This window comes from Manis pentadactyla, chromosome 4 (assembly GCF_030020395.1).
Source record: "Manis pentadactyla isolate mManPen7 chromosome 4, mManPen7.hap1, whole genome shotgun sequence".
Classification (NCBI taxonomy): Eukaryota; Metazoa; Chordata; class Mammalia; order Pholidota; family Manidae; genus Manis; species Manis pentadactyla.
The window spans coordinates 48,929,966-48,952,007 of record NC_080022.1 but is presented as its reverse complement, the minus strand read 5'-3'; the positions used below and the strand labels follow the sequence as shown (position 1 = coordinate 48,952,007).

Below are 22,042 nucleotides of genomic sequence, written 5' to 3'. Positions count from 1 at the left end.
TTCGGCAGCCCTGGACTCCGTCTCCCTCCCGCTCTGCCTATTCTTCTCCCTCCGGGAGCTGGGGGGATGGGCGCTCAGGTCCCGCAGGGCCGGGGCTTGTATCTTACCCCTTTCACCAGTCGCTGGGTTCTCGCTGGTGTAGCTGCAGTCTGGCCACTGTCCTGCGTCTTCTGGTCTCTCTTTTAGGGCTAGTTGTGTTTGTTGTATTTTCAAAAGTATATATGTTTTTGGGAGGAGATTCCCACTGTCCTACTCACGCCGCCATGTTGGCTCCGCCTCCTATTCTATTTTTTTAACTATTAAAAGGATTTTGCATGGAGTTTAAGGATAGGAAAAAAAGTTTCAAAACAATAAGGTCATATTATGAAAACCATAATATGTTATTCAGCTAGTTTGTGAAATTTTACTTCTGACAAGTTTTAAAACTGTTGCTGTAGCAATAACAAGATGATTTACAAAATTTAAGCAGATGAGACAAAGTAATTTTGAGCACTATGATTCATAAAACGTTAAATCTTAGAGGCTAAGAAATTTACCAAAAAAAATGCAGAAATCACATTTTAATATTAAGTATGAATAATCAATTAATGAAAACAATTTACCTATATTCCACTGGCATAATCTCAGCAGCAAGATTCTCATAACTTTTTGTACCAGATGTATCTAAACAACAAGAATAACAAAGATTAACATTTTAGTATTTCTACCACTAAAAGGAAATTTTCTAAATCCACCAAAAATCACCTGTTTGGTTTAGGTGATCCTGTTGTACTTGTGCACATCGAAGCTCTTCATTTGTTTCTTTCAGAGTATCACGCTGTTCTATTAATCTCTAAAAAAGAATTGTTTATAGTAATCAAATATATAATTCTGCCCACAGGAAATATAATTTTGCTTACAATAATTTACCTTAAGTTAATTTGATGATTGTTGCTTAGTTCATTAAAAATGACTATGTTTCAGTTACAGTGCTAAGATGTAATTTTTTCTTGCTTAAATCACATAATATTCTTTATACAACAGAAAGCTCTGATTTCCCTTTTAGTTTATTTTTGAACTAAATGGACGTAATTATGCAACAGAGAACAAATATGCAACTGCAGAGTAATAAAAAAGGACGGACTTTGCAGGCAAATAGATCATGGCTTGAATTCCAGTTTCACTACTTCCTAGCTACATTGTCTAGGGCAAGTAGTTTGACTCTTCGGCTTTAGTATCATACAGTCAAAACAGCAATATTGATACATAAACCCTTGCAAAGGTGTTTTGAGTAAAGTTTGTAAAGTATTCAGAATATATTCTGGTGTGTAAGAGATGCTGGAGACTTGTTATTTCCTTTTAACATTGTTATGAATTCTTCTGAAAGAAGTGTTAAGTAGCATCCTGGAAGTATGACTTTGGAAAAACACTATTTCCCAAGGATAGAATGCAAAGTAACTGCTAATGGACAGGGAATCATGACAGTGTTCTACAATTAGATTGTGTTGATGGCTACACAACTCTGCGAATATACTAAAAACCACTGAATTGCAAACTTTAAATGGACAAAATTTATGGTATGTAAATTATATCTTGATAGAGCTGTTAAAAAAATTGCATCTATGGTTCTTGCCTTCAAGTTGACAAGTCTAGAACTGGAAAATATGCACTGAAACATATGACCCAGGACTTCATCTTCCCTTGAGAAGGAGACGAACAAGATTGCATGAAGAATTTTATAAGAAATTCTTTTACAACAGTTTCAATTAGGAGAAAGATAGAAGAACTGGTTGACGTGAGTTCCATTCTTGGAACAGCAAGGATAGTATTAAAAACTAAAAGCAGACAGACATTAGATTATCAACTATATTTTGTTTACCTCTTTTTCCTTCAATAAAGCTTCGTGTTTTTCTTCAAGCCGCTTCATTTCAAATGCCAATGTATCTGCCCTTTTGGATTCAGAGGAAAGTTTAATGTGAAGATCTTGAACCTTTTTGTCAGAAACAAAAATAGAAAACAATAACATGTAATACTGATAGTTTTTCAGAATTGAGTAAATGAGAAACTGATTGGAAATAACATTTATAATAAGATTATAGTGTAATTCTAAATATTTGTGGAAATGGCATGTAGAAGAGACTTAATATGTATTTTTAAATATCCCAATAATAACTTACTAAAAAAAAAAACCATGGTTCTACTCTAATGCTTCTGTACCTTGACTGAGAAAAAGCAAAACAGTTTAAGTTATAGCTCCATTCTGTAGGCATTTATTATTTGTTATCAGAAATGCTCATAAACATTACAATGTCCAAAAAAAAGCTAAAAGGCCAATAGAAAGGTAAAAGACCTAGATAATTCAAATACAATTATCAACCCTTGGATTAAAATTACAGATAGAAGAAATTTATCATAATAAGTTCACAGCTAACTATGAGCAATGTTTTTATCATTCTGAAAGTATCAAATGGAATAGAAAAGTTAGGCTCTTTCAGCTTTATCAATTTAACAAAATATTTTCTTACCTGCTTCTTGTATGTTTCTAATTGTGTACGTGCTGCATTTGCCTTCTTTAATTCTTCTTCCAAGCTCACTGTATTATGCATATACATCATGTTTGTATCCTGTAAAGTTTTCACCTGCTTACGAAGGTCATTCAGATCTTGTAGTTTCTGACGATATATTTCGACTGTTGACTCCAGTTTATTTGCTTTATCAGAGGTAGCCCTATAACAATAAGACTATACATTATTCTGTAAAAACTAATAAATGTACTAACAATTTTATTCTGGCTGTAAAATGATTCTTCCAATAAACTATCAATTGACTAAAACAACAAAAAAAATGAGATACAGAAATCGCAAACTTTGTGAGAACTTTGGAAACAGACTGAGGCTTTAAGCTATCTAAAATTTTCTCCTACAAAGGCATCAAAATAAAAATGCTTTAAATTTGGTACATTAAATAATCAAACTGTTTTATATGACACAATGTATAAAAATGAATGATTTTGTAAATATAACTGAACAATTCTGAGCTCTTCTGTAGCTTACAGGCCAATTTTGCCTTATTCATTATATGACATTTAGTGCAGTTTTGTTCTAAATATTTGAAATGCTTAGGAAGTTAACTCAATCAACTTATAATTTGGGTGGCAAAGCACTTCCCTTTAGAATTGTGCTTATGTGACCAACTAGAGCAAAAATAAACTAACCACATCAGTTCATACATGCAGATTCCGATTAATGGTTATGAAGATTTTATTTCAAATCGACTTTAAAAGCTGTGCAAGAAAATGGCCAATAAATAAAATTTAACAGAAAACATAAAGAGCATATGGATAGACTACTTGTTCAAGTAATATGTCATAGGCAAAAGCTAAATATAAATTTAATATTGTCAAAGACAATGGGACAAAGAGAACCCTGAGATAATACTGAAGTAAATGTTAGGATTCTTATTCATATTTTAATCAAATGCTGAAATATGGATTGTGAGAATGCATTTCCTTACATAAAAATTTTACAAGATACACTAATGAGTACAAGGAGGTCAAGCTAAATGTATCTCAAAGTAACTCAGCTCACAAAACTTTAAGAGAAAGGAATTATTTTGGGTTTATGGATTCTAATATGAAATTGTCCTAATAAGAATCAAATGTTATCCTTAAATTGCAATTACAAACAAGTAAAAAAGAAGGAAAGACGAGGAGTCCAAATAGAAACTCTTCAATACTTGATACAGAGATAGTAAGACTAAGACTCCCTGAAAAATAAAGAATACAGAAGTGATAAGTAGTAACTTAGAAGTGACGTAATTTTATTTAGACAAGCCATACCTAAGAACATCTATTTCATCTTTTAGGGCTCTTGTTTCTTCAGCAAGACTCGTCAATTCATCATTCCTATGCTGAAATTCAATGAGTTGCTTTTCAAGTTCCTCACAGTGAACTTGGTAATCATCTTTTGCAGCTTCAAGCCTTGCATAAAGAAAACAAATAAGTATTTATGAAGTAAGTGCCATCATTTATTCCTTATTGAGACCCAATTTTAAAATTCCACATTAAAAAAAAAACTAAAAGAATAGAACAATTTTTGGCTCTTGGTTTTGAAATAGCCTTGAAAAGTAAACTTAATGGTCTGAATTTTCATTTTTACTTCTGAAACATGGGCTTGGTTACCTCTAGTTCTCACAAAAATTTTTATTTCAGAAAGGGAAGAGAAGATGTTAGACATACATTGGAATTATTTAAAAATATATGTAGAATGTACAGTGGCAAATATTAACTCTAAGTATACACTCTAAGCAGACTGATAAGCTAAGGATGAATACTTCAAACTCTCTAGCAATAACACAAAGTAAAATGACAGTACAGTGATTAAAATAAAATACTAAAAAACTACTTGATTCACTCAAAAGAAAGCAGAGAGGAATAAAAGAATAGATATAACAAATGAAAAATAGCAAACTGATACCTAAGTATAACCATGTCAAAAATTACATAAAAGGCAAATGGACTACACACAACAATTAAAAATCAAAGAATGTAAGACTGGATATAAAAGCAAAGCTTAAACAGATGTTAATTACAAGAGACACTTTAAATATAAAGACACAGATAAGTCAGAAGTAAAAAGATTTAAAAAAAAGGATACCATGCAAACAGTAAGCAAAGGAAGCTGGGGTGGATATATTAATATCAAATAAAATAAATTTTAAGACAAAATGTATTAGCAAAGACAAACAGAGATATTTCATAATTATAAAGGGGTCAGTTCATCAGAAAAACATACCACATATGTGTGTACACATAAAAACAGAGTTTTAAAACTACACGAAGCAAAAACTGAAAGAATCACAGGTAGAAATCCACAAGTCCAAAATCATGTTTAACACCAGTCTCCCAATAAATGAAAGAATCAAACAAAAATTGCAGTGAAAATATGGAAGGGATCTGAACAACACTATTAACCAGCTGGATATAACTAACTTTTATAAAATATGTTAGTCAAAATTTATAGAACACACATCCTTTGCAAGTACACACGGAACATCCACCACAGCCAAATGCATGATGTGCAGTAATTATCAATACCAAAAGAGGTATCATGAGATATGTTCTCTAACCACAAAGGATTTAAATTAGAAATCAGTCACAATAAGAAGCTTAGAAAAGCCTTGAATATTTGGAAATTAAACAACATATTTCTAAATAACCCATGAGTCAAGGAAGAACTCAAAAGGGAAAATAGAAAATATTTCAAATGGAATAACGAAAGAAAGACAACCAATCAAATTTCTGGGACACAGCTAAACCACTGCTTAGAGGAAAACTTACAGTTTTAAAGGCTTACGTTAGAAATGAAGAAAGGCTTAAAATCAGTCATCTAAGTTTCAACCTTAAAAGACTAGAAAAAAGGAAGAGCAAATTATATCCAAAATAAATAACAGGAAAGAAAGAACAAAGATCTAAAATTAATTAACAGTATGGAGAGCTAATAAAGGGTGTTTGAAAAGATTAATGAAATTGATGAACCCCTAGCAAGAGTGATCAAAATAAATGAGAAAACACAAATGACCAAAACCAGGAATGAAAATGGTAATATCAATATAGCTCCTACAGTCCTTAATAGGACAATAAAAGAATATTATGAACTTTATGCCAATAAATTCAACAACGTTAATGAAATAAACATCTACCTTGAAAAAGAAATTTACCAAACTGACACAGATGAAACAGAAAATCTGTAAAGTTCTATGACCACTAAAGAAATTATACCTGTCATTAAAAGCCTTTTCACAAAGAAAACCACAGGCCCAGATTGTTTTACTGGTAAATTCTATCCCACATTTAAGGAAGAAATAACATCATTCTTACATAAAATCTTTCAGAAAATAGAGGAGGAGCGAATACTTCCCAATTATTCCATGAGAGTAGCAGAACTCTGATAACAAAACCTGGAAAAGATATTATGAGAGAAAAAAGCTACAGATCACAATCTATTACGAAGACAGTCACAGAAATTCTTTCAACATATAAACAAACCAAATTCGGTCATATATGTATATATAAACAGAATAAATATGACCAAAGTGGTTCATTTCCAGAATATGACTATATAACATTTAGAAATAAAATGAGTATAATAAAAGAATGAAAAAGAAAAACCACACTACCATTTCAAGATGCAGAAAAATCATTTGACAAAAATCACCAAGTGAAGATAAGCAACTCCTAGAAAGCCAGAAAGGAAGGGTAACTCTTCAATCTGATAAAAAGCACAATGAAAAACACTACAGCTAGCATCATTCTAGATAGTACCTGAACATTTGCCCCCTTAAGACCTGGAACAAGATGTCTCTTTCTCAAAGCAAGAATTAATTCAAAGCAGAAATAATAGAGGGAAGATGTAAAGCTCTATTAATAGATTAGATGATTGTAAATTTCTTAGGATTTTCTATATAAACAAGTAACTACTAGAATCAATAAGTGAATTAAGAAACTGCAAGACAGAAGTTTCAAAATACAAGATCAAGTTTCAAGATACAAAAGTTTCAATACACAGAAGTGAACTGTTCATCTACAAACTAATAGCTACTTTTCAGAAAAATTTAATTGCAGTTGTAATAGCATCAAAAACATAAAATAGTTGGGAATACAGTTAAAAAGACAAACAAGACTTCTCTGCTGGAAACACCACAACATTGCTGAGAAATATTAAAGACTTAAATCAGTGAAGATACAGAGATAGAAATTCTCAATATAATTAAGATATCAATTATATACAATCTAAATCATAATCACAGAAGTTTTTTTTTTTAACAGAAACTGAACAGATAATTCTCAATCTTATGTGAAAATGCAAAACATTTAGAATAGCCAAAACAATTTAGAAAAGAAAAAACAAAGTTGGAATACTACCTGATTTTAAATGATTTACCATGGGGCTATAGTAGTCAAGACATGCCATGTAAGAAAAAAAGACAAACTGATAAACTGATAAATGGAAAACTACAGTCCAGGGAATGACCCAAATTTTATGGTATATCATTTTTCATAAACATACAAAGCAATCTGGAGTAAAGTTAAAATCTTTTCAAATGATGATACTGAACAACTAGATACCATAAGGAAAATAAAAATAAATCTTCACCTCTTTCTACCAACATCTCACACTATTTTCAAAAACATAAACTCAAATGGACCATGACTTAAATGTGAAAGCTAACACTATGAAGGTTCTAAATACCAGAGAGTATCTCTGTCTACATGGGAGTAGACAAAGATTTCTAGGACAGTACAAAAAATGCACTAATGTTAAAAATACTGGCAAGTTAAATTTCATGTAAGTTAAGAATTTCACTTTTTGAAAGACACCATTTAAAAAATGAAAAGGTAGGCTACAGAATAAATGAAATGTTACTATATATATATCTGACAAAGGATTTGTATCCAGAATGTATTTTTCAAAATGACTACAACTCAGGAATAAAGACAAACAATCCAATTTAAAAATAGGCCAACAATGTCCAGAGACATTCACAAAATATATCCCCCAAAAACACATGAAAAGGGGCTTATCATATCATTAATTATCAGGAAAATGCCAATTAAAGTCACAATTAGATACTCCTACATATTCTCTGGAATAGCTAAAATTAAGAAGACTGGAAAATCAAATTATGTTATGCAGGCAGAACAACTACAAGTAGCAGCAACAACTCCTCATGGAGACCCATCTCAGCAATATAGCATATTACTCTTCGTATTTGCAGCAAGAAAAAAAATTAGAAAAATTATGTCCAAAAGAAGACTTATATTCCATATACATATGCCTATTAACCAAAATCTGGAAACCTAAGTGCCCATCTAAAGGAAGTGGATAAACACAATGTGGTACAATGTGAGATAAGCCCATATAATGGAATACTATTCAGTAATATAAAAGAATTACAGACACATTCAACAATGTGGATCAATCTCACAAACATGCCAAGCAAAAGAAGCCAGTTACCAAAGAGTTCAGACTGCATGATTTAATTTATACCTATTTCTAGATCAGAGAAAACTAATCTATGATGAAGAATAATCAGAAGAGTAATTAGACTTTGGGAGGCAGGAGTTGACTGGGGAACATAAGGGAACTTTCTGCAGGGATAGAAATGAACTATATATTGGTAAAAGTGTGAGTTACACAAATGTGCGCCTTTGTTAAAAACATGTCAAATTGTACTTAGTATTTATTCATTTCACAATATGCATGTATTACCATGTTAAAAGAAAGAATTGTAAACATACCAGTCTAAAAATAGTTTGCTTTTTACAAAGGTATGGGTTAGCAATTTTTAAATTATTTCCTGTGTGTTTTGGGATTGAGTATATGAGAAAATTTATTGAGGAAAATGGGAGTGGTGACTATTGGAAAAGGAAGTTACATAATGGAAATGAACAAAAAGAATGAACCCTGATGACATAGAGCTAAGTTGGAAGAGGTCAGTATGAATTCATTGTTCATACTAATATAAAAATAAATGCAGTTATATGTATAAACAAGTGTGTGAGCACTGGCAAGTATGAACCTGCATAAGTGTATTTCCTAGCTCTGTACACCACAGGGACCTAGAGTAATGACAGAACAAAAATTCATCTGGAGCATAGACCTTTGTTTCTGAACAACATTATCCACACTAAAAGGATTCAGGGCTCCTTGAAAATAATTGATTACAGAGTTGGGAAAGGGGAAGGACAAGATAAGGCTAGAACATTTTGTTGTTTCAAAAAAAGGTAAATGCTCAAAGAAGGATAGCACTATGTTGAAAGGACACAGGGGTCAACTGAAAGGCTCCCTAATGGTCAAATCTGGGACAACTCCAGCATCAAAATAAATGATGACAGTAATGAATTTATCATCTATTGAATTAGAGTCCATTACTAAATGGAATGCATGATCCTGGGTTGATTTCTGAACTGGGGGAAAATTTTTGCTACAGAGGACATCAAGACAACTAACAGAATTTCAATATGATCTGTGGATTAGATAATATTGTATCAGTAGCAAATTCCCTAAGTTTAAACACTACACTGTGGTTTATAAAAGACAATCCTTGTTCTTAAGAAATGCATATCAAAGTACATAGGGGTAAATGGGCATGTCTCCAACTTACCCTCAAATGGTTTAGAAAAAAAAAAAAACATTTGTACATCTAGCAGACTGCTAACCCAAATGAAGAAAACTGTAAAACAATTGTTGGATCTGAGTAAAAGGTATAAAGGAGTTCCTTGTACTATTTTTACAACATTTTGTGTAAGTTTGAAATTATGTAAAAAATACAAAAATATACATACAGTTAAAAAATACAAAAACTACACACAATTAAAGTGCCTGCACTCAAAGCCATATAGTTCGAGACTCAGTGGTAAACACACAGGAGATAATCAATGTTTATTAAAGGTAAGATGTACACTTTTTTTTCAAAGAAGAAATGTAACAGTTAAAATGAAAAGCATCTTTTTGCTTCAGATTTGAAGTTTTTCCATTACCAAGTTCCCTCTCCCTCTCCTAAGAGATGTCCCCTTTTCCCAAGGTTCAATAATCACTCTCTTAAATTCCTATTGAACTTGTCCATGGCCTTCACTTGGACCTTACTGACTTGGACACATTATTTAAATTGCTTTTTATATACACATCCCACCTGCCTACTGGATTGTAAGCCCTTTGAGGACAGGAACTACTTATATTATACTATTTGGTATTTTCAGTGTTTAATGAGTATCCTAAATATGATTATACTGCTTAATAATTCATTGCTTATGATTCTTTAGCTACTAGTTTAACAGATAGAACTCCACAGGATTTCTACTAAAAATGCTACCTGAAGTTTTCTTCCTGTAATTGTTCCAGTTGTAAATGTGCATGAAAATACTTTTTTGCAACCATTGTATTTGGATCATCAAAAGATCCATCCAACTGGTCAAGTTTTTCATTCATCATCTCATTCTCAGAAACTAGTGAATTCTTTTCATCTTGTAGTGCAGTCACCTAAAAAACAGACAAACATAAGCAACAATAGCAGAAAAGCTTAGATTAGAGCCCACAGTCCTGCATTCTAATTCTGACTAAGCCATTAAATAGCTTGGTCAATCAGACTAGATAATTTAGAAAAATCCTTCCAACTCTGGAATTCTGGTTCTAGGAGGTTTTGGATCAAACAAAAGAAGTTAACTTGATTAATACAGTGAAAACAGTTAATACATATGAAGAGAACATCTTCAAAGTGTTATGTTTGCCTTAGCTCTGGGAAGAAAATGTTTCTAGGCTCTAAAATTTGATGTACCGATTAATCTCAGAAAATTAATTCATTCCCCATCAGGTATAAATTTATTTTTTAGGAAGCTGTTACCTACTAAGCCGAAACACACACACATATACACAAAGTTACTGTTTTAGGCTCATAGTGGAGAATTACCAGTTATACATCATGTCTTCAGGGAACGAGCAAATTATTTGGTTAACGGATTACTTACAAAAAGCTGAACTGAATCCACTGGCACACTGAAACAGAAGCTTATGATTTAAAAGGGATAAAAGTGCAACTTTAGAACCACATCAATATCAGTACCTGATACACTTTAAGATGACTTACATATTTATGCAACGAGAATGACTTGGTCTCTCTATTTCTTTTCCACTTAAAAATATCTTTAAAATTTAAAGCTGAGGCTGTGATATCTTTTTCTAAGATCAGAAGTTTACATATGATTTTATTAATATTAGTTTGAATCAAAGTTGACCTATTGTGACTTCCAACATATTATTGCACAAGTTTGCTATTTATATTTTCAACAGGTAATTAATTCAACCCAGTTATGTGAATGAGACCACATACTGATACCCTGAGCTAATAACAGGAAATTAAAATAAAGCATCCAGCGATGGTTCTAGTCATCTCCCTTAACATCTTCTTTATCCCATAGTGATGTTTACATTAGGCTCACTCTGTACCTGCCTTGGACCCTCTCCCTTTCTCTCACTCTATTTCTGTTTTTTCTCTCTCCTGTCTTTGTCTCCCTCTGAGCTATTTAAGAGACAGAAAGTTTGAAAAAGCTGAAGAAAAAAACCTCAAAATAACATTTTATGCATATCAACCATATTTTACATTTTCAATATGTTTGCTTACTTAAAATATATATATATGAACTTCTATAGCTGGAGTCCCAGTGATTCTTAGGCACACTAGAATTTGAAATCACTGTCTCAGAATGTAAGCTAATGTTGTACAATGGTGGGCAAGAGTATTTTCCTTTCACATACTATTAGCAAGAATGGTCACTGCTGCTTCCGTAAGTGGAGTGCTACCTACACCTACTGCCACAAGGTGCTATGAGTAAGAGCTGGGAAAGGCAGAATAAAGAGCAAGGGGTAAGCTTGCCACACTGTGCCCCAAAGCCCCTAATAATCTTGAGTGGCAAGACTACTTCAAGAACTTCAAAACTTCACACTAAAATCTCAGGAGAGCTTTTTATTCTCTTTTTTTTCAAGTATGCATAATCAGCCCATCCTCCTGACTTCACTGAGTCAGAATTTCAGTTGTTCCAGAATTTATAACCATGATCTGCACTGAACCAACACAGTTCCATATTTAAATCGCAGATTCAAACTTCACTGCCAGTTTTCACCACAGAATCTCTGTTCTTGCGTCTTTATTTTGAATAAAATATGTTTGCTAGCTGGACTGTGTCAACAAGCAGTTTTTTCAAGAAGGGCTTGTAAGTTTGCATCTGAGCTCTTCATCTGGGTACAGTGCTGTTTCCTTGCCTCAGCCTTTTGTGGATATTGCTCCCCAGTATTCTGGCCTTGAGGCTGTAGGAGAGCCTGATCTTTCCTGTCTTTGAGATGACTTATGCTTCCTATCCGAATGACTGAGTTGTTGTTTTTCTTTTATTCTTGAAGTTCACCAGCTTAACGAGGATAAGGCTTGGCGTTAAGCAATTATTCACTGATTTCTTTCTGTATACCTGCAATTACCTTTTAAACCTCATTTTGTTGTCCTACCACCTACTGTATTTTAGTGATGTGTTTTTATGACATTGTTACACAACATGAAGAAAAAGTTATTTTCTAAGCTTGACTAATCTCTTTTACATTTCTGTTTTTGATCTGTAATGTTCGCACACATGTCGTGTTTTTATTCCTTTTATTTAGGTCTTGCTTCACTGGCAGTCAAGATACCCTGTGTTCCAGTGTAGTGTTGAAGATTTCTTTGATACCCTCTCCCTACTGTGGCCAAGACCCAGTATGTGCTTCCCTCTAAACAGAGACTGTTTTCTCTCCACACCACTCTAAAGCCTTGTGAATGGTCAGGGAAGGTTGGGGCACCAGGTGAGGCAATGATAATCTTTTTACAACATGTGTGCTAAGCTTTCACTTCTGAGGTTTAAGAACTTATATCAGGGAGGCGGAGCCAACATGGCGGCGTGAGTAGGACAGTGGGAATCTCCTCCCAAAAACATATATACTTTTGAAAATACAACAAACACAACTAGCCCTAAAAGAGAGACCAGAAGACGCAGGACAGTGGCCAGACTGCAGCTACACCAGCGAGAACCCAGCGACTGGTGAAAGGGGTAAGATACAAGCCCCGGCCCTGCGGGACCCGAGCGCCCCTCCCCCCAGCTCCCGGCGGGAGAACAATAGGCAGAGCAGGTGGGAGACGGAGCCCAGGACTGCCGAACACCCAGCCCCAGCCATCCGGGCCAGAGCGCAGACACAGTATATGCCCAGGGGGCCCTGAATACTGGGAGAACAGGGAGTAAGACCTCTGAGCGGGTGCTGAAGCTGATGCCCCTGTGACAAAGAAAAGCGGGGGCTTTTTGAAAGTCTTAAAGGGACAGGGACTTAACAGCTTGACGGAAAAAACCCAGGTCACAGTACAGCAGCTGGAAATTACAGGGAAAACCGGGTGCACTAACCCCCTGGGCAACAGCTCTGAGACCCCTCACGGAGGCAAACAGTCAAGCAGCCCCCCCATCCATCATCCCACCGGGCGCTGCGAAAGCAGAGAAGCAGCCTGAGACAAATTCCGCCCACAGAAAGGGAAATTTCTCCCTCCCGGCCAGGCAAGACACAAAGACCCACTCTACACGCAATTACCCAACACAAGCCACTAGGGGTCGCAGTTGCCCCAGTAAAGAAAGGCCAGTAGTAAGTGAAAATTTTGGCCCTCCCAGCTGACAGTCAATAGCACCTGTCAACATGAAAAGGCAAAAAAATATGATCCAGACAAGACTAACCCAGACAGCTTCGGCATCTGCTACATCTTCCCCTGAGAAGGAATCTGGGGAGATAGATTTAGCCAGTCTACCTGAAAAAGAATTCAAAACAAAGGTCATAACCATGCTGATGGACTTGCAGAGAAATATGCAAGAACTAAGGAAGGAGAATTCAGAAATAAAACAAGCTCTGGAAGGACTTCAAAACAGAATGGACGAGATGCAAGAGACCATTAATGGACTAGAAAACAGAGAACAGGAACGCAGAGAAGCTGATGCAGAGAGAGATAAAAGGATCTCCAGGAATGAAAGAATTTTAAGAGAGCTGAGTGATCAATATAAAAGAAATAATATAAGAATCATAGGCATTCCAGAAGAAGTAGAGAGAGAAAAGGGGATAGAAAATGTCTTTGAAGAAATAATTGCTGAAAATTTCCCCAAACTAGGGGAAGAAATGGCCTCTCAGACCACAGAGGTACACAGAACTCCCATGACAAGGGATCCAAGGAGGGCAACACCAAGACACATAATAATTAAAATGGCAAAGATCAAAGACAAGGACAAAGTATTACAAGCAGCCAGAGAGAAAAAAAAAGGTTACCTACAAAGGAAAACCCATCAGGCTATCATCAGACTTCTCAACAGAAACCCTACAGGCCAGAAGAGAATGGCATGATATACTTAATGCAATGAAACAGAAGGGCCTCGAACCAAGACTACTGTATCCAGCACGAATATCATTTAAATATGAAGGAGGGATTAAACAATTCCCAGACAAGCAAAAGTTGAGGGAATTTGCCTCCCACAAACCACCTCTACAGGGCATCCTACAGGGACTGCTCTAGATGGGAGCACTCCTAAAAAGAGCACACAACAAAACACCCAACATATGAAGAAGGGAGGAGGAGGAATAAGAAGGGAGAGAAATAAAGAATCATCAGATTGTGTTTATAATAGCTCAACAAGCGAGTTAAGTTAGACAGTAAGACAGTAAAGAAGCTAACCCTAAACCTTTGGTAACCACAAACTTAAAGCCTGCAATGGCAATAAATTCATACCTTTCAATAATCACCCTAAATGTAAATGGACTGAATGCACCAATCAAAAGACACAGAGTAATAGAATGGATAAAAAAGCAAGATCCATCCATATGCTGCTTACAAGAGACTCACCTCAAACCCAAAGACGCGCACAGACTTAAAGTCAAGGGATGGAAAAAGATATTTCAAGCAAACAACAGAGAGAAGAAAGCAGGTGTTGCAATTCTGGTGTCAGACAAAACAGACTTCAAAATAAAGAAAGTAACAAAAGACAAAGAAGGACATTACATAATGATAAAGGGCTCAGTCCATCAAGAGGATATAACCATTATAAATATATATGCACCCAATACAGGAGCACCAACATACCTGAAACAAATATTAACAGAACTAAAGGAGGAAATAGAATGCAATGCATTCATTCTAGGAGACTTCAACACACCACTCACTCCAAAGGACAGATCCACCAGACAGAAAATAAGTAAGGACACAGAGGCACTGAACAACACACTAGAACAGATGGACCTGATAGACATCTACAGAACTCTACATCCAAAAGCAACAGGATACACGTTCTTCTCAAGTGCACATGGAACATTCTCCAGAATAGACCACATACTAGGACACAAAAAGAGCCTCAGTAAATTCCAAAAGATTGAAATCCTACCAACCAACTTTTCAGACCACAAAGGCATTAAACTAGAAATAAACTGTTCAAAGAAAGCAAAAAGGCTCACAAACACATGGAGGATAAACAACACGCTCTTAAATAATCAATGGATCAATGACCAAATCAAAATGGAGATCCAGCAATATATGGAAACAAATGACAACAACAACACTAAGCCCCAACTTCTGTGGGACGCAGCAAAAGCAGTCTTAAGAGGAAAGTATATAGCACTCCAAGCATATTTAAAAAAGGAAGAGCAATCCCAAATGAACGGTCTAATGTCACAACTATCAAAATTGGAAAAAGAAGAACAAATGAGGCCTAAGGTCAGCAGAAGGAGGGACATAATAAAGATCAGAGAAGAAATAAATAAAATTGAGAAGAATAAAACAATAGCAAAAATCAATGAAACCAAGAGCTGGTTCTTCGAGAAAATAAACAAAATAGATAAGCCTCTAGCCAGACTTATTAAGAGGAAAAGAGAGTCAACACAAATCAACAGTATCAGAAATGAGAAAGGAAAAATCACAACAGATCCCGCAGAAATACAAAGAATTATTAGAGACTACTATGAAAACCTATATGCTAACAAGCTGGGAAACCTAGGAGAAATGGACAACTTCCAAGAAAAATACAACCTTCCAAGACTGACCCAAAAAGAAACAGAAAATCTAAACAGACCAATTACCAGCAACGAAATTGAAGCGGTAATCAAAAAACTACCAAAGAACAAAACCCCCGGGCCAGATGGATTTACCTCGGAATTTTATCAGACATACAGGGAAGACATAATACCCATTCTCCTTAAAGTTTTCCAAGAAATAGAGGAGGAGGGGATACTCCCAAACTCATTCTATGAAGCTAACATCACCCTAATACCAAAACCAGGCAAAGACACCACCAAAAAAGAAAACTATAGACCAATATCCCTGATGAACGTAGACGCAAAAATACTCAACAAAATTTTAGCAAACCGAATTCAAAAATACATCAAAACCATCGTACACCATGACCAAGTGGGATTCATCCCAGGGATGCAAGGATGGCACAACATTCGAAAGTCCATCAATATCATCCACCACATCAACAAAAAGAAAGACAAAAACCACATGATCATCTCCATAGATGCTGAAAAAGCATTTGACAAAGTTCAACATCCATTCATGATAAAAACTCTCAGCAAAATGGGAATAGAGGGCAAGTACCTCAACATAATAAAGGCCATCTATGAAAAACCCACAGCCAACATTATATTGAACAGCGAGAAGCTGAAAGCATTTCCGCTGAGATCGGGAACTAGACAGGGATGCCCACTCTCTCCACTGTTATTTAACATTGTACTAGAGGTCCTAGCCACGGCAATCAGACAAAACAAAAAAATACAAGGAATCCAGATTGGCAAAGAAGAAGTCAAACTGTCACTATTTGCAGATGACATGATACTGTACATAAAAAACCCTAAAGACTCCACCCCAGAACTACTAGAACTGATATCGGAATACAGCAAAGTTGCAGGATACAAAATCAACACACAGAAATCTGTGGCTTTCCTATATACCAACAATGAACCAACAGAAAGAGAAATCAGGAAAACAACTCCATTCACAATTGCATCAAAAAAAATAAAATACCTAGGAATAAACCTAACCAAAGAAGTGAAAGACTTAAATTCTGAAAACTACAAGTCACTCTTAAAAGAAATTAAAGGGGACACTAACAGATGGAAACGCATCCCATGCTCATGGCTAGGAAGAATTAATATCGTCAAAATGGCCATCCTGCCCAAAGCAATATACAGATTTGATGCAATCCCTATGAAACTACCAGCAACATTCTTCAATGAACTGGATCAAATAATTCAAAAATTCATATGGAACCACCAAAGACCCCGAATAGCCAAAGCAATCCTGAGAAAGAAGAATAAAGTAGGGGGGATCTCACTCCCCAACTTCAAGCTCTATTATAAAGCCATAGTAATCAAGACAATTTGGTACTGGCACAAGAACAGAGCCACAGACCAATGGAACAGACTAGAGAATCCAGACATTAACTCAGACATATATGGTCAATTAATATTTGATAAAGGAGCCATGGACATACAATGGCGAAATGACAGTCTCTTCAACAGATGGTGCTGGCAAAACTGGACAGCTACATGTAGGAGAATGAAACTGGACCATCGTCTAACCCCATATACAAAAGTAAACTCAAAATGGATCAAAGACCTGAATGTAAGTCATGAAACCATTAAACTCTTGGAAGAAAACATAGGCACAAACCTCTTAGACATAAACATGAGTGACCTCTTCTTGAACATATCTCCCCGGGCAAGGAAAACAACAGCAAAAATGAACAAGTGGGACTATATTAAGCTGAAAAGCTTCTGTACAGCAAAAGACACCATCAATAGAACAAAAAGAAACCCTACAGTATGGGAGAATATCTTTGAAAATGACACATCCGATAAAGGCTTGACGTCCAGAATATATAAAGAGCTCACACGCCTCAACAAACAAAAAACAAATAACCCAATTAAAAAATGGGCAAAGGAACTGAACAGACGGTTCTCCAAAAAAGAAATACAGATGGCCAACAGACACATGAAAAGATGCTCCACATCGCTAATTATCAGAGAAATGCAAATTAAAACTACAATGAGGTATCACCTCACACCAGTAAGGATGGCTGCCATCCAAAAGACAAACAACAACAAATGTTGGTGAGGCTGTGGAGAAAGGGGAACCCTCCTACACTGCTGGTGGGAATGTAAACTTGTTCAACCATTGTGGAAAGCAGTATGGAGGTACATCAAAATGCTCAAAACAGACTTACCATTTGACCCAGGAATTGCACTCCTAGGAATTTACCCTAAGAATGCAGCAATCAAGTATGAGAAAGATCAGTGCACCCCTATGTTTATCGCAGCACTATTTACAATAGCCAAGAATTGGAAGCAACCTAAATGTCCATCGATAGATGAATGGATAAAGAAGATGTGGTACATATACACAATGGAATACTAAGCCATAAGAAAAGGGCAAATCCAACCATTTGCAGCAACATGGATGGAGCTGGAGGGTATTTTGCTCAGTGAAACAAGCCAAGCAGAGAAAGAGAAATACCAAATGATTTCACTCATCTGTGGAATATAAGAACAAAGGAAAAACTGAAGGAACAAAACAGCAGCAGAATCACAGAACTCAAGAATGGACTAACAGGTACCAAAGGGAAAGGGACTGGGGAGGATGGGTGGGTAGGGAGGGATAAGGGGGGGAGAAGTAGAGGGGTATTAAGATTAACATGCATGGGGGGGGGTAGGAGAAAAGGGAGGGCTGTACAACACAGAGAAGGCAAGTAGTGATTCTACAACAGGTTGCTACGCTGATGGACAGTGACTGTAAAGGAGTATATAGGGGGGACCTGGTATAGGGGAGAGCCTAGTAAACAAAGTATTCGTCATGTAAGTGTAGATTAATGATTAAAAAAAAAAAAATGCAGTTCCTATGTGGTGACCTCTAATGAGTTCTACACAATGATATAAAGGACATATAAAAGTGTAGGCAAAGGGTCTGTTTGTGTTTATACAGAGGATCAAAGCCTAATTTGGCTACCCCGAAAATGAACTAAGAAACGATATGAAAGAGAACTTCCAACATCAGCACTCTCGGGAAGACTCATGCCAGAAGATGATCATCAAAAAACCCCAACAAAGATCCACGCACTGCTACAGCTGTAGATGCACTCATCCCACCAGCTCCTGGACTTGCCATGGGAATGAAGGAGATATCTAAGCTGGCCTGTGCATACAGTAAAACAACAAATTTGACTGGATCTATACTGTTGGAACTCAACCAAGAATTAGGAGAAGTGCAAATTGTAGCGCTCCAAAATCTTACAACTACAGACTATTTACTGTTAAAAGAACATATGGGATGTGAACAGTGCCCAGGAATGGGTTGTTTTAATTTGTCTGATTTTTCTCAAACTACTCAAATTCAGTTAGATAATAACCATCATATCATTGATAAGTTTTCACAAATGCCTAGGGTGCCTAACTGGTTTTCTTGGTTTCACTGGAGATGGCTGGTAATTACAGGTATGCTTTGGTTATGTAACTATACTCCTATTATGTTAATGTGTGTGCGCAATTTAAGTAGTAGCTTAAAATCTATACATGCTGAAGTTACTCTACAAGAAGATATGTCAAAGAAATAATCAATCTTCCCATGTTTTCTCCCGCCTGCTACTTCTATAGCTTTTCTTCTTTCTTCCTAATTACAACGAATTCTTAAATAGAATTCGTGCCTCATATCAAATTTACCGAGTATCATAACTCCTCCAAGTGGTAAAGATACCTCAAGACAAATGCTGGGCATAGAAGCCACAGGGCATAAATATGCAAAGAAATAAAAAGCTAACCATTTCAAACAATAAGGCTTCTCTCTCACTTACCAACTTAACATTTCCCTGTATGGCCCCAGAAGATGACTGGTTAGCCAGAGACGGGTAAGATTCCTCAAGGGAGGAACAACCTAAGACAGGCACAGTCGCAGCGGGGGTCATCAGGTGAGAAATTGGGGATCAACAGAGGTGAGGCTTAGAACCTCACCCCCCCATTCTGAGAGAAATCTTCTGCATACGTGGATGTTTTATTGCCCTTGTCTAGCTTGGATTAACACATAGTCTACAGGCACACACCTGATCATCTACATTTGCTCTCTTACAACACTAAACTATGTTTTCTACCTTTATGTTGTATCTACCTACCACTTCAGCATCTTATTAAAAATAATAAAGAGAGAAATGTGGTATCCACATATAAATCAAGTATAAAAATCAAATGTGTATTCATATTTGAACTGACTGTTTATAGTTCATAATGCATGAGCAAAACCAAAAGTTGCTGTGATGACTGCCCTTGTACTGTTCACCATGTAACTTATTCACTATGTAAGAATTTGTTCTCCATGTAAGAACTTGTTCGTTATGCTTCAGAAGATTGGAGACTGACGAAAATTAGGCTTGGGGTGGATTAATGATTGTGCATTGAGCATTGACTCCCCTATACAGAATTTTATTGTTGTTAACAACCATTTGATCAATAAATATGAGAGATGCCCTAACAACAACAACCAAGAAAAAGTACACACTTCCAATTGTAAAATAAATAAGCAACCGGGATGTAATGTATAGCATAAGGAATATAGTCAAAATATTGTAACAACTTGGTATGGTGATAGTTGGTACTTAGAATTATCATGTATATAAATGTTGAATCACTGTGTTGTACACCTGAAACTAATGTAATGTAATACTGTGTGTCAACTACCCTTCAATAAAAAAAAAAAAAAAAAGAACTTATATCAGGGTGGTAAGAAGTGGATTCCATTCCCATGGAGGAATTTCTCTGGACGTAGGACTCCAATTTGGTGAGTTGCCCTACAGCCTTGTTTTTACCTAAAGGAGGCACGCCCTTAGTTTCTTCTTAGCCATTATTTCTATTCCTCCCCAAAGATAAAACAAAAAGGAATCACTGAGTGAATATCCTTTGATTAGGTAAACTATAGTAAGAAGTCTCAAGATTTTTGTTAATTCCCCTGCATGGGCTGGGGATAAGGGGGCACAGCAGGAGCCGGCTATGCTGCTCCTCCATCAGCCTAGTGCCTGCTTCCCTCCTTGATGACAACCCTCCAACTTCATTAGGTGGTATCCTTTTTCTTGTTTATCTGCTCTTGGTAAATTACCCTGAGGCTAATTTTTCTTTTTTGGTACATTTGGTTAGGTATTAAAAAAGAAATCCCCCCCATATTTTAAAGTCCCTCTCAAATGATACTAATTAAAAGAAAAAAATTTTCAAAAATGAATTTTCCTTATAAAATTGGAATATGTGTCATATATATATCTGTGTGAATTCCATATTGTTAAATCAATAAATTATGTTCTGATTATATGCAAAACTATTCATTTCATTTATGCAACAGATCATTTATTTTAATACTAGATATTCTATTTAATACTAGAATTAAAATGCTGTAACTTGGGATGTCTGCACTTTTCAACTAAAATACAGAGATCATATTTTCTTCACTGTGTTACAAAAATTTAAATCTTTTAACTTACAGTTTGGTGTTCTTCACTGAATAATAATTTCTCAGTAAACTATACAGAGATCCTTCATGAGACTGGTAATACCTGAATGATTCAATTCTCTATTTTTTAATGAGGCATTCTCGAGGGCCAATATGACCTTCTTAGAAAATAACACATATTAGATGCTTTGTATGTGTGCGCATGGGTGTTACTGCATGAGATGAATGTGGTTAGGAAAGATAAAGTAACAGGCAGAATTTCCCCTAGTACTGACACTCTGACTTTGTTCAAATACAAACACTGGCTTTGTTCAAACATAGAGAACTGATTTTTTAAGATGAAGTTAAAAGACCTGGAATCCAGTGCTGTCCCTGCCCTATGTAGCCGACTCACCCTGACCAAGTCACTTCTCTTGCCTTATTGGCAAGCCCTTGAGGGTTAGAAATATTACCCAGGCCTACCATTATATATTTATCTTAAGCAGTAATAATGCCACCACAACCCTTGTCCTTGTCCTCAGACTTTTGAGAGAGTCAACTATTTATGAACCTCATTATTTGAACCAAAAAATATAATTTTACATATAATATATAACACATTTAACCTATTAAAGTTTAAGACTTATTTTGTAACTTTTTCATTTGCATTTTCATATAACAATAATAACAGCAATATACGCAAATGCATACATAGCACTAATGTGCAGGCCTTACTCTAAGTGCTTAATATAAATTAACCAATTTAATCTTCAGAATACTCTGGAGAATACTGAAGTACAGAGAAATTAAGTAATTTGCCTGAGAATATACAACCAGCTAGTAACATGGTCAGGTCCTGAATATGGGTGGTCGGGTTTGAAAATCTACTCCATTAATCATTAATTATTATCCCTCATGTTAAGTTTATTTTGATAACATGTATGATGTACACATGAGCACAAGAATTATACACACATCTTCCTACACATGTACATGTTAGCAAACAAACTTGGTA

The 22,042-nt window shown here is 35.6% G+C and overlaps 1 protein-coding gene across 1 annotated transcript in view; it reads right to left on the bottom strand.

Moving 5' to 3' along the window:
* The window catches only part of LOC118925381 (protein Hook homolog 1), a 76,202-nt gene that overhangs the window by 24,815 nt on the left and 29,345 nt on the right, over positions 1-22,042 (bottom strand). The window contains exons 9-14 of the mRNA XM_057500247.1: positions 9,853-10,019; positions 3,818-3,958; positions 2,505-2,706; positions 1,859-1,969; positions 745-832; positions 603-663 (exon numbers count right to left, since the gene is read on the bottom strand). Of these exons, the coding sequence (XP_057356230.1) occupies positions 603-663; positions 745-832; positions 1,859-1,969; positions 2,505-2,706; positions 3,818-3,958; positions 9,853-10,019 (770 nt within the window). The remainder of the gene's footprint in view (positions 1-602; positions 664-744; positions 833-1,858; positions 1,970-2,504; positions 2,707-3,817; positions 3,959-9,852; positions 10,020-22,042) is intronic.